General features: G+C 39.6%; 1 protein-coding gene across 2 annotated transcripts in view; it reads right to left on the reverse strand.

Annotated features, from left to right (window-relative positions):
- The window catches only part of RAD23B (RAD23 homolog B, nucleotide excision repair protein), a 35,736-nt gene that overhangs the window by 12,312 nt on the left and 1,820 nt on the right, over nucleotides 1–21,604 (reverse strand). Inside the window, exons 1-5 of one of the 2 annotated variants that reach the window (XM_048930773.1) lie at nucleotides 16,254–16,369; nucleotides 11,099–11,180; nucleotides 7,561–7,640; nucleotides 5,387–5,640; nucleotides 2,061–2,116 (exon numbers count right to left, since the gene is read on the reverse strand). In XM_048930773.1, the coding sequence (XP_048786730.1) occupies nucleotides 2,061–2,116; nucleotides 5,387–5,640; nucleotides 7,561–7,640; nucleotides 11,099–11,180; nucleotides 16,254–16,265 (484 nt within the window). In that variant the 5' untranslated portion in view covers nucleotides 16,266–16,369. Of the gene's footprint in view, nucleotides 1–2,060; nucleotides 2,117–5,386; nucleotides 5,641–7,560; nucleotides 7,641–11,098; nucleotides 11,181–16,253; nucleotides 16,370–21,604 lie in introns of those variants that run through there. The other variant, XM_048930772.1, reaches the window with a different exon arrangement.

The following is a 21,604-nucleotide window of genomic DNA, read 5'->3' on the forward strand; positions in this document are numbered from 1 at the left end:
TATTTTCCTATCCACCAACAGTTTATTGTTACTATCGATCATGGACTAACGAAGAGCACACAGAATACCTTTTCATTTAATTAATTACTACTTAAACATTTCTGTAGTGCTTTTTCCAATAAAAGCTTGCTGGAGACCAGAGTAGTATGATAGATTTTGTACAGAAAAAAGAAGCAAGAAGGAAACAGAAGTACTGTGAATCTAAGCACATGTACTCCATACACAGCCTACTAACATGAGACCAACAGCAGCAATTCAGGAATTGCACACAAGCAGTATCACTATACAGCCAGGATTCCATTCTAAATAGAATGTTTGTGAGACTGCAGCTGAGTGTGCTTGCCTGCTGGCCACAGCTGCTCATGCTGGGGTATACACCAAGACACCAGTGCCATTCAGCGTACACATTCACTTGCTCTGCTGTTTAATAACACACAGCCCAGGCCAGATTTCATAGGATCACAGAATGGTTTGGGTTGAAAGAGACCTTAAAGTCCCTCAGAGGATGAGGCTGCCCAGGGCCACATCCAACCTGTCCTTGAGTGCCTCCACGGATGGGGCACCCACAGTTTCTCTGGGCTGCCTATTCCAGGATCTCAAAACAAAAGCAATTCAGCAGAAAACAATCTCTGCTTTTAAGTGAAATCTATTATGTTCAGACAGTATAACTGAGAAGCCACGTACAAACACGTCTAGGATTCCATTTAGGATGCATGAATTTGGGCAAGCGAATTCCCTTTAAAATAAGGAAACAAGCTCATGCCTATTGCCTTTAGAAATCTTTTGGCATATAACTCGGCAGCATGCTTCTCTGGAAAACTACATTCGGTGTCTTGTGCTTTCAAATGTTAGGGACATGAGTTTATTATACTAGAAACCAATCAAAGAACTTCATATAAAACAGATACGCACGGTGGTCCCCTTCTCCTACACTAAAAAGAAAGAAGTCATTCCATCAGCTTCGTAGGTATCTGTATCAAGACAATCAGTTTAATTAAGATAGTTGGTCATTACTATTAACAGGAGTATTTATGATGATCACACCTCTGTCATTAAGCAATAATTAGTATTTAAGGAAGCTTGTAGCACCTCTGGTACTTTAAACACAACAGAAGTAGACTGACAGTTTCCTACAGTGCCCTGTTAGCTATTTCAGTTCACACAGTTCATCAGTCTACACCAGCACCATAATCCAAAACCCTAAACAGACTAAACCTTGTGGTTACTAACAAAGGTTAAGCTTTTCTTGCTTTTAGAACATCTTAGGCCGTTTAGTCATAACACCTGCTTCCAATGCATCCAAATACTTCTATACAAAAATGTATGTGAAAGATATTTTGGTTTAACATTTTGTTCTAAGATACAGGTTAACGCTTACTGGAAAAGACAATAAAAATCATTTATTTATTTCTGTGTGCTAACTTGCTACACTCAAAAAATTCCCTCCAAAAATTTAAGTAGGGATACTGTTTATCTAATAATTTCCTAAGTATGAGAATAAGCACAAGAGAAGTACAGTAATTTCTATTGTTTTTATTCTGTTTATTCCACTGAGAAAAAAAGACATTTAAACCATCAAAGTAAACTGAACATTAGTATATGAAGACATTCAATCCCCAACAGACAGTAGCAGATTCACTGAATCAAAGCAGATTCTCTGACAGCACTATCAAAGCAGAACAGGTGAATAATAAATGCAGACATTTTATATGACCTGCTCACCAGGAAGCAAAAGTAAAAAGAAAAGCATATACATATCTACTGTTTTATTCCCCACCAATTCAAACTGAACAGTTAGAAGAGAAATTAAGGAAAGCATTAAAAAAAACTAGGAATGATAAGGATCTTGCTTTTACACAATAAAAATATATGAAGTGAAATATTCTTCAGTAAAGAATTCTTGATGCTGGTTCTAAGATATTAACTTCCATTCAGTAAAGTGTACTTTGATCATAACTTTACCAATGACAGATATAGAAGAAAATATCAACATCTGCTAATCCGTCATTTGTTTCTGCTGCACCAAAATAATGTCTACATTAAAGAAACACTCCACTTACCAAGTGCACTTATAGCATCCTCAAAAAGATTTGATCGAGATGTATCACCTGTTGTACTGTAAGACGAAGACAAGTGCAATGGTAATTACAAAACTTCGGAAAGCTTCCTATTTTTATTTTTTTTTCAAAAAAGCAGCAGCAGCTGTAACTCTTAAGTGGCCCCTTTTGCTTTTTTCTTTAAAGGAATAAAAAGGTTTTCCAAAGAGCTCTAAGTTGGATATATAGTAAGACTAGATTTTAGAAACTTACAATACTACCACTTTTAACACTGATAGACCAACCACTCCCTCTACCCCCCAATATTTTGGTTCTTGCCCATCCGCTCAGGGATTAGCCATCTGTTTGCTAGAATGTTTTAAAGAAAGGGAGAACAAGGTTTTTCAAAGCAGACAGCAGTCTCCTTAATTACCTCCCCTTATCCAATGGTATAATTTGGTTTGATCTCAGCAAGGACCTAAGGAGGTCATTGGGAAGCACTTCTTAAAATATCAGTATCTTACTTTTCCAGTAAAACAGATTGCTGGTATTTGCAATTATTTTCTCTCAAAGTATCAAAATTATTATGTTACAGGAGAAAAGACTCACCAAAGAGCACAGAGGTACAACAGCAGGCAGATGAACCCCGATAGCCCACTTAGAGCCAAAGGAGCCCCTGTCTCAGCTCTTTCCTGGGCTGCAAGCTGAAGCTCATCAGGCTGATAGGCTGGGGGTGACACCCTCAATGGGTCAACAGGAGATGATCTCCAGGTCACCACGGGCACTACTGCCTACAGGGTGATGGGACTCACCATGTGTGGCCAGAAAAAGCATTTGGAGCTTGTGAAAGACTTATCATGACTATCTAGAGGAAGAATGAAAGGCAGGGAAAGGGAAATATTAAGGCGTTCTGTGAATGAAAAGTATGGGGTGAAGAAGAGGGAGAAAAGACAACTGAAAAGGACCAGTCACACATAAACAGTATTTGACTGGTCATGCCCTGCACCTGATCACCAGTCTGTCCTAGGCATAACCTTAAATAATTTTTCCTTTACCAAGAGTGCATCCATTTAATATGCAAGAAAGTATGGAGGTCTAGATGCCAGCAACTGAAGAAGGGATGGACCACATGGGCCTACATCAAACTGAAGAAATTGGAGTGCATGCACGCTGCATGGGGATGTGTACACTGGCATGCACTCACCAGTGAATGTCAAGGCTGAGCAGGATAAGAGGCGTTGGAGCCAGGTATGTAATGGCTGGGAATCAGAGTCAGCTGCTGGAAGGACTGTAGCACCTGAGCATCAGCTACAGGTAAGGGCATTAGCCTCAGTCAGGTAGCAGAGAGACCCATTTGTTTGTGTATCCATGCAAAAGAGAGCAGAACATCTAGGGACTAGGTATTGGTACAACGCATGCCTACAGCCACAACAGATCCACTGTGTGTATGTGCATACGAGTAGGTACAGAATATGAATAGCTAGAATGTGTTTGCTGGGCTCAGGAGGTTGGCTGTTTGTACAAGCACCAATGACTGGAGAGACCGGGAAATCTAGGAATCAGCTATCGGAACAGATTATGGTCAGCTACTGGATGGATTCATTTTCTGGGTATACATGTGTGTATTCTTCAGTACTAAGCTTTGCCTTTGAGTACGAGCATGAGACTGCTGCTGATGTATGTTTGCTTGAGTACTTTTTTTTTTTTTGGTCTTTGCTGATCTGCACAGCCAGCCATACATATAGGTACAGATACACTGTGTGCAGGGACCATGTGCTCCATCTCAGTACTTAACAGTCCTGGGGACATGAAGCTGCAGCTACTTCATATCTAAATCAGGCTACAGAGCTGGCAACTCCTAACAACAGCAAGTGTAAGATCATACTATACCGAATCAGTTTTCAGAAGATGACATTAGAAATACGACAGGTAACAAAGTATGCCTCACTATCTATCACTACTCAGATTTACAACCGCAATTGATTAAAGGCAAAAAAGAAAAATAGTTGGCCAGGCCAAGGGTAAAAAAAAAAAAAAACAAAAAAAAACCACAACAAACATGCTCTATCAGCCTCAGTAATTTAGCTTCTAAAGCAAATCAAAACCAAGAAGTTGTCAGCAAAAAAATCAAGGCAGGTAATAACAGAGTATTTCTCAGGTATTCTTTTGCTTTCTCCTTATGTATTTACACTGAGACTCCCTTATTGCAGGTTCTACAACACTGCAGTCTCTACATGAAAAACATGGAAAGTTGTTTTAATACTAAAGATATAATTTTATCTTTGAACCCACTGTACAAACTGAGAGCAAAAAAAGCACTCATTAAGAATTTTAAGTTATTCTACTGACAATTGAAGACTCATTTCTAACTTGTTATAAACAGATGTAATTTCTCAAATTAATGTTTTTGCAAAATTAAATCAACAATTAAGGTATTTAGTGCATGGAATCTGTTCTAAGATTTTCAGGACATTAGCCAATTAAAAGTTTTGCTTCCTCTACAACAAATCAATATTGGATAGCATTTAAGTACAACCATTTCAAAAATTAAATGTCCTATGCACTGGTATTCACGTAAATAATACAAAAATAATTGCAAACCAATATGAAAAATGAAGACCTGATGCTAAGCAGCACTCAAAGGCCATTAAACTATAGTTAACACGATTCTAATCCCATGCAACACTTATGTAAATTCAGGTGAGCAAAGTCCAGAGTATAGAACAGGGAGGTAACCTCTAACTTTGCACTTGATTTTCCTGAATGTTGAGAACTGAGGTTAAAAGTATCCCAGTTCTCACAGCTACCTGCATATTGGCCAAGTATTAGTCAGAATGACTGAAGTTTGTGGATTTAAGTTATTACATGATTAAGAACAATGTTTTAATTTATGCTTTGGAAAAAAATAAAAAAAGCTCTTTCTAAAAGTTAAGAGCAATACAGAGCATGGTTCAAAGCTAACCAGTATGACGAATGATTCAAAACACAACCAGAGTTCTATGAACAAGAGAGGACACACCCCTTTGAAAAGCTTTGGTAACAGAAGTTCTCCACACAGTTGAATATCACTATAACAAATTTTGGGCCACAGTCACTCTGAAACACCTGAAGGCAGAACTACTCCTGTGACATTAAATTCCCCATTCCACAGGTTCAGTCAAAAGACCACATTCCCATGTGTGAAAAAGTATAAAGTAATACTGTAGCTGAGTCAGAGACTGAAGTTACAGACAAGAAGAAAAGTTACATATAACAGAAAACAGGATTGGACTAATACTGTAATGGAAAACTCAAAGCCAGAACTAGAAGCAACTGAAATGGAGAAGCCATTTTTGGCGGTCCATTCATACCTTTCATTTGATGATAGGCTGACAGCAGTTGGTGCCTCTGGTGGTTTTTCTGCTGGCTTTTCTTCATTAGGAGTACTCACAGGTGCAGATTCACAAGCAACTGCAGCTGGTGCTGGAGTGGTAGGGACAGGAACTGGCACAGGAGCAGCTGCAGGAGCTGGTGCAGAGACTGGTGTGGGATCTGCAGTTGTTACACTAATGCCAGTAGTGGAATTAGTCTGCTGAGTTGCTGTAGTTGCAGTTGCTGCTTTGGGCTATTGGAGGACAAGAGAATTCAGACACGACACAACAAAGCTATTAAACTAATGCTTCCTATGGTGAATACAACGATTAAGTTCTATTATAACCATCTACTGTTGAGGCAGCAGTGTCAAACACAACCATAATATTAATATGTTCCAAGACAATCTACACATTTTTTTGTGCTTAAATTGGCAACTGGTAGTGTCACTCAAGTAGTTATTTAGACACCTAAGCACTCACTGTTCACATATGATGTGAAATGCAAAGGTGAGGTCCAAATATTTACCAACTGCATTTCTAAACATGAGAACAATCTTGTGTCTTGTAGAAGTGCATTTTTTAGATGAAACAGTTGTCAGAAGACATCTGACGAGCACAATAAACATACGGTTTTTTCACCACTCATGTTTGCAAAGAAGTGATAAAGACAGAAATCCCTTTTCATTATTAATATTGTTTTCTGGAAAACAAGATGCTAAGAGTTAAGGGTAATAAATTTAAGCTTCACCCGTAACAAGCTTAACTTACACACTGTTGACTGATTAACAGCATCACACAAATAACACTTCACATGCTTGAGTTTGATAGTAAGTACTGGAAGTCCAGCAGAATCAAGCACTATCAGACCAACCACAAGAAATTCATATTTGCACAACTGTGCTTTAATCTTCATGCCTAACTATTGGAAACATGAATTTCTGATATAGTACTAAATCCATCAGAAAGAAATCACTTTTGGAATTGAATTTTTGAAAGTCGTATCCCTGTAGTCCCTTATCTACACATATCTTCATGGTCTGGCCACATCCTCACCTCACCATGAGAAACAGCATAACACAGCTACTTACTCTAAGTGAACGACTTTCAGACAATGTTTTTGTGTGTGGGGGTTTTTTTTTGTTTAACTTTTTTTTTTTTTTTTAATAATTAGGGAAAATATTTCCTCCCTTTGTCTGAAAGTCTGAAATTGAACAGTTTCCAGCAGGTACAGTAAAGATGCCTTTAACATGCATTCACAGAAAGAAAAAAAAGTCAGTAATTCTGATCATTAGAAAAAGTTTGCAGTTGTGCTGATGCAACAGGCATCTCTTACCCAAGATCGATTCACAAGTAGGTAAACTGAACTTGAACAGAAAGGCCGTAATACTTCAGAACTGCTAAACACTGAAACACTAGTTGACATAAGAAAGTATTGTATTTAGCAGTTTTTGTTGGCTCTTTGTTTCATACTATAAGCAAAATGAAAAGCTACTCTGAAAACATATCTGCTTCTACTGATAAATGCCACAAATTGCATACCACAGACTAGAAAATTTATTTACTCACAAGTGCAGCAACAGCTACATTCAAATGAGGAATCTTAGGAATTAATACTGGACACGTGTGAAGTGCAAATGAATATAGGTTTTCTTCCTCAAGAGGACATCTAACTCCAGTTACCCTCATATCTCAAGACATAGATGAAGACAGTTTAATTCAAACCCCAAATGTCTGGAAGAAATAGATAATCAGTGTCTTGCTTCCCCAACAGCAATCTAATAACTGGTCAAAAGCAGGGACACATCAAGCACACGTCACAGCCATTTCCTTTAATTTGCCAGTGCAGCTCTTCAAGACTCAGATTTATTGATGGAACTTTTCTGTTAAGCCACCAGGTTTAAGCTTCTGTGCTTGACAAAAGAAACAGCCATGAGTTTTGAAAAGCAACATGGCAAGACTGGAATAAATTCTGTATAGACAACTGAGTAACAAACTTACCTAGTTTCCTTTCTTCCTCTTAAGCAAAGCTTTGGAGGGACCAAATCTATTCAAACAGTTACATTAATGTAGAATAAAACCTTCAGAGAACAAGTTTCCACTGCTTTTGGTACATAAAAACAATGAAAAAAAAAGTGGAAGGAATTTTCCTTCCAAAAATAAGGATTACTCACTTTTGTCACCATAACCACCACGAAGTTCTTCTCATCTATTTTGTACTCTTTAAGAGCAGTATCATCATTAAGAATTTTACCTGGCAAATGAAACATGAAAATTTGTAAGAAGTCACGTAACGGGTTATTAGATTTGGTATTCCCTCACATAAACACAGATCCAAAAGCATATAAAAGTAAGTCTTTTGCATACTTATGAACTTAGTAATTTTGAAGTGTTTCAGCCATTAAACTTTGGCAGTACAGCTCCAACTATTTTTCCTCCTATGATGTCCATTGTTAGCTGCAACTCTGCTTTGGTACAGTCTGACACTTCCTCTAAGTTTTGAATATGCTTTTAAGTCATTTAAAACAGAAGTGTAAAGTCAACAGTAGAACAAATCTTTCCGTAAACGCAGATACAAGTAATGCAGAGAAAAGGTATTAGCATACAGTAAGCCAAACAGAATAACTTATATCTATTTACATACACAATACACAGCAAGAAAACCCGTCTGCTCTTTTCTGCTAGCCCTTCAAATTTACTACACTATCTACAGTTGCCTGCCATAGTTTATCCGCACGACGCAGAGTCATGACTTCACAACTTCAACAAATTATTCATAAAAGAAGGCTAAAGCGTTAGAAAATTCTGGAATTGCTGCACATCTGCTACCCATGGACAGAAGTTTTTTTTGTTGTTACACTACCACTTCCTACGTTTCATAAGCAGAGATGGTACTGTGGCTATTTACCTCACTTCTACAAGAACTTAAAAATCAGAACTGAATATTCAACAGTAAGTTTTATAATACTTACTTATTCTATTACAGAATTTTCAGTATGTATTTCATGACTTTAATCAATTCATTTTTTGAATACATGCCAATGGCTACTTCCCCATTTCAGCATTAAAATACAAATTTTCACAACCATTCTCAACTGTAGCATAATATACCATTTAATTGTATCTAGCAAGACATCCTTTTATTGATTGCAAGGAAATTAAGACATACATACACATTACAGCTCTTAAAACATAAATGAGGTGCAACTGCCCCATTCCCTGCAGTTTCCACCATGGCCTTTCAGGTCAAATGACCAAGAATATGTTATGCGTAAGGTAGTAGCAGTAATGGTAATGCATGTAGCAGATGGTGCAGCATCTGACTCAGAACCTATACAGGCTTATTTACATTCTTCCAGCACTTCAGGGAAGGAGCTTGCTTCTCAGGACATGCTGTTCTCAGGGGTTTTAGATTCTATGCTAGTACGGATGACAACAGAAGATTTACCTCACTGCTAATTAGCCTTATTTAAAAAAAAAAGAAACTCTTTTAGTTACAAATGAGTGTTTTTTCATCAGGTACAGGTGAAATATCAAGGTGCTATCACTTACACTTTCACCAAAATATGGAAAGACTTAAATCCATTTAAATGTAAAAATATCAATACAACCTTGTATCTCTTCTCCAAGAAAAAAAAAATTAATCAAAAGCATGATGTTGTTATGCAAATATGAGAGAATCATTACAAAGAGTAAAGTTTCATTCTATATGTTATTTTCTACATCTTCTAATGCTTCTGCATCATACAGAATCTTGTGTATCATACAACAACTTCTCCATCAGAAGAGGGGTGGCCAAGCAGAAACAGGGAGGTGACTGTCCCTCTAAGTCCCCCTGACTGTGTCCAGGTCTGGAGCCCCCAGGACAAGAAAGTCAGGGAGCTGTTGGAGAGGGTCCAGAGGAGGGCCACCAAGATGATCAGGGGACTGGAGCACCTCCCCTGCAAAGACAGGCTGAGGGAGCTGGGCTTGTTCAGCACGGAGAAGAGAAGGCTGCACAGTGACCGCATTGCAGCCTTTCAGTACTAAAGGGAGCCTATAAACAGGAGGGGAATGAACTCTTTGAAAGGGTAGATAACAACAGGACAAGGGGAAATGGCTTTAAGTTGAGGGAGGGGAGATTTGGGTTGGATGTCAGAGGCAAGTTCTTTACAGAGAGAGTGGTGAGGTGCTGGAAAAGGCTGCCCAGAGAGGTTGTGGATGCCCTGTCCCTGGAGGTGTTCAAGGCCAGGTTGGATGGGGCCCTGGGCTGCCTGGTCTAGTATTAAATGGGGAGGTTGGTGGCCCTGCATGTGGCAGGAGGGTTGGAGATTCATGATCCTTGAGGTCCCTTCCAACCCTGGCCATTCTGTGATTCTGTGATACAGTGCATGCAGATAGATTCTGGCTTTAGAGAATACGCAAACCATATTCTATGATCTTATGCAATCCAATTTATTTTTTTGAATCATAAATTATTAAAAATGTAATATGATAATATGTATTGTACAAGGCCTATTATATGCCTTAATTATATATGGGACTCTCACCTTCACCTTCATGTGCATTTTCTTTACTTAAAGACATGGATGAACTTTGCTAAGAAAAAGAGTTGTGAGAAGTTCTGACAAACAAATACAGATTTCTGACTTCTCTTCTGATTACCACCCTTCTATCGTAAGTAGTCCTATCTAGATAGGACTAGAGGGAATGGTTTCAAGCTGCATCGGGGAGATTCAGACTGGACGTTAGGAAAGATGGTGAGGCACTGGAATGGGCTGCACAGGGAGGTGGTGGAGTCATCGATGCTGGAGATGTTAAAGGAACATCTGGATTTTGTGTTGAGGGATATGGTTTAGTGAGAACTATTGGTGATAGGTTGATGGTTGGACCGGATGATCTTGTAGGTCTTTTCCAACCTGAGTGATTCTGTGATTCAGCTTATTACCAGTGAAAAACTAGTACTGCTTACAAAGTAGTAAGACTAGGGAGAAAAAAAAAAAAAAAAATTGCCAAAATTTCATTCAGGCATGATGTAAGAGAAAAAAGCAGAACTGTGGGTTTTGTGATGAAATGTTTTGCATTCTGACTTAAAGCGAAAGCAAGAACTGGCTCTGTGATTTAATAATCATTGAGGTAAAAAAGTAACAGGAAAATATTAGCATAAATCTCAGTGAACTATGTTAGTACTAAAGGATTAATTTCGTATCTTTATCTGCTTTTTGCTACCACAGAACACACACTTTTAAATGACTGTCTGGAAGTACCACAAATTACAAAAACAAGAACACTTGGAACTAGAAAAAACAGTTTTGGTGATGGTTTTCTTTCGTCAGTCTCAAAGAAAAACACTGTTTAATTGCCTGAGATAAACGGAGAAATGCTTCAGGTAAACACAATATAAGCTGAACGAAAGATAAGAGTTAACTGTAAGTCCCAATTTCTTGTAACAAAAGCCATTTCAATTCCACCTAGTTCACATCATCCATAAGTGAAGCCATTAGCATATCACATTACAAGAAGAGAGGTAACAGCAGAAACACATACATTAAAACCTGCAAGAATTTTATTTAAAGTTAGGAATTCTCTTTAGCAATGAGATCTGTTGGGTTGGGTTTTTTTTGCTTAAACTTAGTTTATGTTTCAGAACTTACCTTTATAAGACTTAAGATCCAAATCAAAGCATAACAAATATGGTAAATTCAGATAAAGTATTTTCAAAATCTTCATTACCTGCATAAATTAGTTTTTGACCAGCAACTGGAAAAGCATCTTTCCCCCTTTCTGATTCTATCTTCTCTTTCAGCGCCTTCACCTAAAGCATAGAAGTCTTGTTTAAAAAAAAACCATAGGTTTACAATATAAACATTAAGTGTACTTTGTTCCATACAATTTTATTACTAAAAAGTAATTTGCAGTTAAATCTTATGTACTTCATTGATAAAGTACAGCAGTCTTCCAAAGACATCAGCACAGACACTTTATCAGTATGAAGTGTACCCCCCACAAATAACCCATTTATCCATAAAATTCTTCTCTCTCATCTTAACTGCATTAGATTAAGCACAAGCTTACAATACAACGAAAAGTTGAGAAATTTGGGCAGAAAATACTTTTACCTACTTCCATTTTCTGTTCTTTCAATGTTGGGGGCAGACCATGCACAGCTGAAACATTTATCATAATGACTCTTTATGGAATGTTTGATGGCTTGCTTTATTTGTTATTGCTTTATTTTTGTTAAGGTCACCATGACATTTGATTTAACTCACTGGGATTACCAGAACCACTGATAAGCAGCAATTTGTGCAAACTCTCTCGTTGTTCATTTTACAGAAGTAGTTTCCAACTCTTTTCCCTTCCTGGTAATATGCAGACCTTTGCGTATCAAATTTAAGCCTACAAAATTAATTTTGTCATCATCTTCTCCAGAAAGATTGCATTACAATACAATAACCGAGGAGAAAACATAAACATACAGAAACATAAAAACACAGACAGATGAAGGTTGTTCCTGTAGAAATGTCTGAACTAACACATTTGCAATCATATTTTAATGCCTGCATCAAAACATTCATTCCTGCTTCTTGGCAGATTCTCCCAATACAGAGACAAAAGACAGCCAATTGATTATGAACTGATTAATCCAAACTAATACCACCTTCTGTGTTCCTGTATATTCATAATTTTTTTTTAATTAAAAGCTTGATCCTGTTATTAAGTTCCTATCTAGCAATTTAACCAGCTACACATGGGAGAATGCATTTAACCTGACAGCTGGACTAGACTAACCATTTTTTTTGCACCATGGGTTAATTGCAAAATTATCATTTTTGTTAATTTTTAAAGCAGTAGTTCACTGCTAGGGTTGCTTAAGTAGTAAATACACTAAAACATTTTCACATGTCAAAGCTAAATTTACTGAGACTCACAAAGGCCAACTTTTCAACAAAATTAAGATCTCTCATCCACTCAACACGCAGCCATACTTCCTAACTTCACATCTTTCTTCTGTGAATGTCTTAGACCTTTGTGTTATCTTTCTCCTTTTCTTTTCAGCAGCCCCCCTTCCTCTTCCTCTTGGATTTTTTGAGGCACCTTATCACGGTAATCCCTGTCCACCAAGGAGTGATGAAATTTGAACACTGACAAAGAAGCAGCATCTTTTCAACAGTAATATAAAAAGCAGCGCTCGTTTTACCATGCTTTATTACCTCACAGAACAGGCCTTCAGAATCAAACCTAATACCCAAGCCTGCACCCGATACAGGTGATTAAATCACTAGTGATAGAAAGATACAGAGGACAAGATATGATGCTGTCAGTGGGACAATGCTGAAATAAGAACCCAACTCTTTTTTCCCCCTCAGCAGTTGGAAAGAGACACTATTGGTACCCTTACTGAGTGTGCCACTTCAGGACCTGACAAAAGCTTTATGATCCACCTCCAGCTAGTCACTTGCTTTTCCACAGCAAAATTAAAAGCAGCTCACAACTAGGTATCTCTCCAAGACATTTAATACTAACAATTCACTGATAGCATCACCATTCTCTTGCATTTAGTTTGACAAAGGTCCACTCTACCCCTGGATTTATGCTTGTTTAATGGCTTAATGTTGTTTCTCCCAAGAAGTAAAAACTGAAGTTATGAATTCCTACCCAGCTATTACTTCAAGCTGACAGTCATTCACAACACAACAGTTCTGCCTAGGCCATGGATAGGCAAAGCAATTTTTCTGAATTCAACATTATGTACCAGCACTGACTGAAGTTCCCTGCTCCACCAGGGAAAACTGTCAAATCATGTTGAAAGGGACATGTTCTAGAAGCCTACATCTTAACCTACTGCTTACCTGTTTCATGTACTTCTGTACTTGTACTAATGACTCAAAGAGTGATGTCTCAAAAATGCTCCTTCCACTTAGTCACTGGGTTTGCCATAGATTAGAAAAATAATATAATGTGATCCTTTTTGACAGTGAAATTCAAGGCTCGCTTCACATCCTCTGCACTCAGTCAAGCTATTGTTTTCAGACATCTCCTGACTTCTATTTTCCTCATGTTTTAGTTCTATTCCAGAATACTTCTATTTTTTTCCTACAAGGAACAAAACTAAAAGTCTGCTGTCTCAAATAGAAACATCTTAACAGCTAAATATAATTTAGGTTGGGACAGACAAAACACACACATTAACTGCTACACAATAATTGTAACTATACACAATAATTGAACCCTCATGTAAAGGAGTTCCTTACTTTGGTAAAATATTAACAACAAATTACAAGGATGCTTTTGCTGTCCAACTCATGTGCAATGATATCACTGACACACTGCAAGTGACCTGCCCTCACTCAAAGCCTTTTGTGCAAGCCCATTTCAACAGACAAGGTTATGCTGTCTTCCTTCTGGCACGTGGCTGGAGGTGTACAGCGCACCTCTCCAGATACAGAGAAACAGTACTGCCAACAAAATTAAGTTAAATGTGTTAGCTGTGATGATGACCAAATAATAAGCAGTACTCTTTGCTTCATATTCATGCTATAGTAGTAGCACATTTGGAAATGCTGCACTCATGGGTGGTTTTACATCACATTCAATAAGTAAACCTTAGTAACCAACTATTAATCTTAAAAACCCACTGGGGTTCACAATAGCGGGATGAAGGTGCTGAAGGGTAAATGAGTTTAGACAACCACTCTGACTCTTCAGTTCTTTTATATATTATCTCTGATGTTGTCATCACTGCTCCATACGAGTAGCAGCCAGCATAATCAACAGTGATTCTCCTGTTCTACTATCCACATCCCTTCTGAGAGACCAGGCCATCGCCTCAAAGGGTGCAATGCCAAATACTCATCAATGTTTTCATGGATCATTATAATAACTGCTTCTCCAAAATGTCAATGCCCAAGATGCAAGGACAAGTCCCTTTACAGTTTCCAGTTTCCTTCAGTTAACACTAAACTCAATTTCTACATAAAACTTCTGCTGGCTTCAGTGGAGCCGGGGTCAGTGCTGACTTTCCTACAAGCTCATTCTACCCAATTGAAACTGTCAACCCATAACCTCCAGCGGGAGCACTTCCTGCTAGACTTCTACCCTGAGCACAGCTCAGAGCACAGGATGATGTTCACATACACAAGACACCAGCAGTGGAATCCCCTTTTCACAGTCCAAACACTCCCTATACACCCTACTTCTCATAGCCAGTGTTTTATTACTGTTTTTTTTTCTTTTTTTAATGACCTTTTACAATAGAATGGACTTAATTTCCCTAGTCGCTTCTTGAGGATCAAAGACTTGAACAATGGGATTACTTCTGAAAACCTGCAAAAAACTGTTGAGTATATCAGCCATCTCCCATGTCAGTTGCTGCCAGCCCCTGTCCTGCTCATCAAGGCGGGGATTACACTTTCTTTAATATTCATTTTCTGACCAAAGTACTTGCAAAAGCCCTTCTTAGTATTATTCATACTCCTTGCCAAATTCAGTTCCAACTGTTCTTTAGCTTTCCTGACCCTACTCCTACATATCTGGGCAATGTCTCTACAGTCTTCCCAGTATATATGTCTCTGGCTCCACTGCCTACGCATTTTCTTCTTAGACGTTAGTTTTACCAGGATATCCTTATTCATCCATGCTGCTCTCCTGTTTTCCTTACATGACTTCTTATACATGGGAATTGAGAGCTCTCATACTCTAACAATATCCTTACACAGCTGCCAGCTCTGTTCCGCTCCTTAATCCTTAAGAGCAATCTCTGGAGGTCCCATTTAATAATTCCTCAAACAACTGGAAATCTGCTACAATTCAAGACTGTAACTTTAGTCTTCATCTGACCCATATCCCTTAAGTTATGGAATTCTACTAGGACATGACCTCTGTGGCTCAGGCAGCTACTAGTCCTGACCCCTCTAATTAACTCATCTGTGTCGGTAAGCAAAAAGTCCACTAACACTTCTCCTTTGGTTGTACTGTCACTTGGATCAAGATATTTTCCTCAGTGCAGCCCAAGCCTCCCGAACTACTCGTTGTTGTGCCACTTTTCTACATGTAAGTCTGCACAGAAATACAGTCAGCTGCAGATGTTATCATCCAATTGTTAGAGACAGATGTTCACGAAACACCGTAAAGTGTATTTTTCTCAAGAGTAACTGGCTGTTCTTCTCATTTCAGCCACTATTTAGCCTGAAGGCCTGACTCCCTTCACCTGCAAAGAATACAATACCAATTCAAGGAAATAAAAAGACATAACTGATACATCCAATTCAACACTAAGGTGCTAAAGATAAAATTTCCTCTTGTAGCTCTAGCTGGAGTGACTTAAGTCTGGGCACTCACTGAAGCTATGATACCTGTGCTTCTAGTACATCAGCAGAAAAGAAGCACTCCCCAAACCACCTGAGTTATGTCAGACACAGTAGTCTGAACCAACTTCGCTTAGACTTGAAATATAAATGCTCATTTTTCAAGCAAAAAAGAGAAGCCTGTCACTACTGTTCAGAAGGGCAGCAGTATCTTCCAACCAAAGGCATAATGAGACACTGAAAACAGTAATAACCTGAACTTTGCCTCTACCACATTATATCTCCAACTCTTTAGATTTTCTAGACACTAACACAATCATCAATGCAGAGTTATTAAGTAAAAATTACTTTCTGGAAAGAAACAGCAGCAGCAAATTGATCTGCTAATTTGGGAAAATAGGTTTTAAGATGCACAGTAAACTTCTACATCCATAGAATCATGACATTTTTCACATAAAACACTGTCTGCACAAGCAGCCCACGTTTCAACAGGCTCTCTAAGAGGGTCTTATGGGAGACCATCTAGATCTTACGGAAGTCCAAGCAGACAGCATCTGATGCCCCACCCTTATCCATCATACCAGTGATTTCATTATAGAAGCTTATCAGCCATCCTGCAGGCCACTGAGTATCACACAGCCTCTTGCTCATGCGCCCGAAGCAGGATGGAGGAGAAAGTGAGAAAGAACTCCTGTGTAGAGATAAAGACAGTTTATCACTGTAAAGCAAAAGCAGCGTGTGCAACCAAAGCAAAACAAGGAGTTAATTCACTGCTTTCCCATCAGTGGGCAAATGTTAGAGGCTTCCTGGAAAGCAGGGCTTATCACGCTTAACAGTTTTTTGGGAAGACAAACAGTACACTATGACCTCCCCTTCTTCCTTTTTCCCAGCCTGTATGTATGAACATGACTGCCTCTTGGTGAATACATACTTACTGCTCCTGGTATTTTTCCTCCCCTTTATGTGCACAGAAACAGCTTCTAGAACTCTCGAAAGACCGTTCCCTCACCTCTCCAAAGACTGAGCTGAGGCTGACCAGGTCCTCCTTCTTGCTTATTTTGAAGACTAGACAAGGTATCTGCTTTACTTCAGTCTTCAGTCATTTCTCCTCATTGCCACGATCAAACAAAAACTGTAGGAAGTATCTCTGCAATCGCACTTCTAAGCAATCTCAGCACTCATGAGTGCATGCCATGAGGGCTCACAGACTTAGGAATGCTGAAGCATTACCCTTCAACAAAGATACACCTTTCTCGCTCCAGCCTCTCCCCCAACCTCTGGGACCTGAAGCGTAACTTTGCTGGCAAAGACTGATGCAAAAGTGGCATTCATTACCTCAGCCTTTTTATTGTCCCAGGTAACCAGATCTATTTTCTTGAGAACAGGGCCCACTTTTTCCTTTTGTACTTGTAGAAGTTCTTCTTGTTGCCCTGACTATCCTTGGCCAGATGTTATTTTCTCTGATTTCTGTTAGTTTTCCCTAACTTGATAACAGCTGCCCAGATGTTTTGCATTTGAGCTTGAAGGAGGTGATCCTTGAATATCAGCCATATTTCTCAGGATCCTCCTCCCTTCAGGGCTTTATCCCACAGTACACTCACAAGATCCTTGGAAAGGCTAGTTTGCTTTTCTGAAGTCTTCAGTTATGAGCTTGCTATACATCCTCCCTGCCATCCTAAACACCTTGAAAACCCAACATTTCATAGCTACTGCAGCCAAGGCTGCCTTTGACCTTCACATTCCCCAACAGCTCCCTCTTGTTGGCTAGAACAAAGCCCAGCACAACACCTCTCTCAGGGGTTCCCTTTAGCACATGAAGAAGGAAGTTATCAATAACACATTCCAGCAATATCTTGGATTGGTTATATCATGCTGTGCTGCCCCTCCAACAGATATCAGGCTGTCTTAAGCCCCTCATGAGGGCGTGTGAACATGAAGCTGTTCCTATCCTTCTGCGAAGTGACTCACCTACCCTCCTTCATTCTTCCCAATAAGATGGCCTGTTGTAGACCCTCACTACAATGTCACCTAGCCCCATCCTCTCTTAAATCCTAATCTATAAACCACTGGTCAGCTCCTCATCTGTACCCAGGCAGAGCTCCACACACTCCAGGTAGCCAGTAATACAGAATAAAATACTCCCTCTTCATCTCCTCAGGTCTGTATCCTTCCATTACAACACTCCAGTCAGCCATCCCACCACATCTCCTTCATGCTAGTAAGATCAGAGCCCTGCAACTGTACACATACGTAACTCATCCTGCTTATTCCCCAGTGTTTGCTGGTGTATAGGAGCTTAGAGCCGCCGTAGCATGCTAAGTACACATTTATTCAGGACAATACCAATTGCTTGGGACACTTTTTCCATAGCGGTACCTTACAAGCACTTTCTTGCTAAACTCACAAGCATTGGAAGTGACCTTGCTTAAACTTTATTTAGCTGATTTAGTGATCTCTCCTGATTTTAACACCCCAATGTCCCTTGTTCAGCAGCCTGAGGCATCGCTCCATAGCGTGGTTGCTGATAAGTCTATTCCCCACTAATTGTCTTTGAAACAGCACAACATATTTACCTGTTCTCATAAATCTTTAATATGATAGCACAGCTCTTCTAGGATAGCACACCTCCAGCACAGTAGATTCTACCCTTAGAGAGAGAGGCCTAGGCACCCTCTGGAGTCAGGGACCTGGAGGGCTGCATATGCCATCGGAAACCCTAGATGAACAGAAGCCTCCACCCAAGCAGAGATAGGTATTCCAATGCCTGCTTGACTGCAGCATACTATAACCATATCCAAGACCATATTAAGGACCTAACTTTAACCGCTGGCCTCCCTTTCTGACACCTATGAATGCAACCTGCTCTGCAAGCTGTTTGTTGACCACGGTCTTAGACAGGCCTCTTTCAGGCCCTCACTCTCCCTTATCAGAGGACAGCTGCAGCAGAAGCTCCCGGTACCCCAGATGGTTAATTATGCCCATTAGAAACCCTTATGGATTGCTAGAGGACTCTGGAGCTTTCTCAGGCTCAGACCCTAGTGGTGTCCCTGATTTTATCCTTGCCTAACAGCAGCAGACCCCCTCAAGTTTCTCACAGGGCTGCCAGGCACTTCCTGGACCTTGAGCCTAGGAGGACCTGAAGTCTCCCAAAGAGAGCCAAAGACTGCTGTATCTGTTGGCTGCTTCTGGGAGACCCACTCTCTATAAACACTTAGCCTGAAGATACACAGCAGGAGTCACTTTACATGACAAGCTGATTTTTTCTGCTCCCTATGAATTTAAGATGTACAACTATCCCCCACCAACCAAAATACTGAACAATCCTCTCGAGAATGATGCCATGCAATTTGTTCAATTAAGAGTTACAGCTGATAAACTCCTAACTGCCAAACAGGTCTTCCAAAGAAATACCAGTCCCTGAGTGCATCCCAGATGAACATCCTGAAAATGGGTTACATGAAACAGATAGTGCTAAGTTGCCCAGCTGTTGCCCTTAGTTATTTCAGCCAGCTAAGTAAGCAGGACGTGAACAGTTCCTTCTAGGCAAGTAGTTCCCATGACCCAAGTGTACAGAACAAATTCACACCCTTCACTCTCCCACAGCAGTTTCAGCTCCTCTCAGATTATACTCTGTGCTAAAATGGGCAAGTTAAAAAAACAAAAAAACAGCTTTTTCTCATTTCCAGCCCAAACTAATTCATTAACTATTAATACTACAGTTTTGACGCCAGTGTTATAATTTAATCACAGACAACCTTTCCATTTGCCATGGTACCTACCTATGTAGAATACTTAGCACCACCAAATCCTCCTCCCAGCTTGTGCACTAAGCTTGCCAAGGCCTTTTCATTTACTTTCGACATAACAGTCTCAGTCTTCCATACTGTCTTTGCCACACTGTTCTAATAGAAATTCACTCCTCTTGGGAACAAGTGGCCAGTGTACATATTGAAGATGTTAAAGTCTAGATCTTTAATTTGTTGTCTGAAGAACTTTCCTTGCTTGAAAAGTCAAACTCCAACACAAAACAGAAGAGACTAACTACAGAAGAAAAGCAAATGCAGAAATAGCATATGCTTAATAAAACAAAAAACCTAGTAGGATAGAGCATAACTTTAAAATGCTGTAGTGCTTACAAGGTGTTAAAATGATGAAAAAACTGCACGTGCTTCCTGACACTTAGTCTGCTTATCACCAAAAATAATGTTTTTTGCAGAGTCATCTATCAAATCTCAAGCAGCAAATACAAGCCCTCTAAACTCATACCTTCTGCGACCTTTTCCTACTACCCCAGCAGCCCCTCCCCTGACACAGCAACATGCCATTCCCTCAGGCCCTGTCACGGTCACCAGAAAACAGGCTCCAGTGCTGCCCCTCTGCACACCTATAATACCTTGATGCCCTTCCAACACTGCGGCAGCCAACGTGCATGCAGTGCTGGATGTGAGGGCACACAGCACGGAGCAGAGGGGGCAGCCCCTCCTCTTACCCAGTGGCAGCACTAGGCTTGCTGCACTCCAGGGTACAGTTGGCCCTTTGGGCTCCAGGGCACACTGCTGCCTCATGTCCTGCTTGCCAGAACCCCCATTCCTTTCCATGGGGCTGCTTTTCCCCTCCCTCATACCCCACTCTGTACACATAGACGAGACTGATTTTTGTTGGAGCACATTCCTGGGATATTCAGTACAGCTTAGGTTAACACCTAGCCTAAATTTCTGAACGTCAAAAACACAGTACAAGAGGGTATGATATGCACATCCTAAAATCTCTCCACATCTAACAATAAAGCATATTAAGTACACATGAGAATATTAAGAGGTTCAAAATTCCCTAACCAAGCATCCTGTGAATCCTGTGCAGTGTTAAACAAGCAGGCATCTCACTGTGTCAAAAAACCTTTATGTAAAAGCCCACCGTAGAAGGATGAGACTAGCAAAGTTTTCTTCGCATAGTGAATGTATCTTTCACTTCTCCCCTTTGTGACAGTGAGGATGTTAAGGCTAACAGCACAGGGAAACTGATAAAGAAACAGGACAGCCTTGCTTAAAATTATTATCTCACGTTAAAACAGATGTTAAAAATATTTGTTGAATTTTTTTAGAAAAGCTTATTTCAGACTTACACAGCAATAACTGGCACAAGACTTAGAAGTTTGTAATGCCAATCCTATCGGTTCAGATGAGATTTATCTAGACAGGTCTGCATCAGTTTCAGACTACTTATTCCCTTCTAACACATAGCTTAACGTATTCTCTTCACAGTTAGTCAATGAGCACAATAACCAGCTTGTGTCCATAAATGCACATTCTGATTTGACCTGGTTAAGTCTGAATGCTCAGGTACTGAACTGCTTTGTGCAGAACTAGAACTACTACAGCTAGTAAATCCATCCTCTATAAAAAGCACGATGAGTACAGCATTGATTCTGATGTACTCTTATAGCTTTGTCTCCTCTCCTGCCCTTTCCCACCCAGAAAAAGCCACGCTTGCAAAAATTTCTTCATTTGATAATAACCCCTCTCAGACAAAATGGCCTGAGGCTAATTTTTTCCCAACTTTTATTCAATTAAAATACTTGACAGTCCTTATCTACTGCTTCCAAAAGCAAGAGTACTTCATCCTCTCAGTCTGATTTTTCATCAGTAAAACGGCTCAGTGGGCTAGCACTTCACAACATAACAGCACAAAATAAAGTCAGGTTATTAAAAACACATTTTGAACTACACATTTTAACTGCCTGATCAAGCAGAAAATTAATCAACCTTTTGTGTAAAAGCTTTAAGAAGCCAAATCAGTTATTTTGAAGCATATTTCTTCATATTCTCCCCAGAAAGTATATTTTAGTGCTTTCCTTTCTACTGATGAGAGTTATCTATTACAAGCGTAAACTCTTGCTAGAATACTGTCTTGCATTCTAACATCAAATCTCTTC

Source organism: Lagopus muta, chromosome Z (genome assembly GCF_023343835.1).
Source record: "Lagopus muta isolate bLagMut1 chromosome Z, bLagMut1 primary, whole genome shotgun sequence".
NCBI classification, from domain to species: domain Eukaryota; kingdom Metazoa; phylum Chordata; class Aves; order Galliformes; family Phasianidae; genus Lagopus; species Lagopus muta.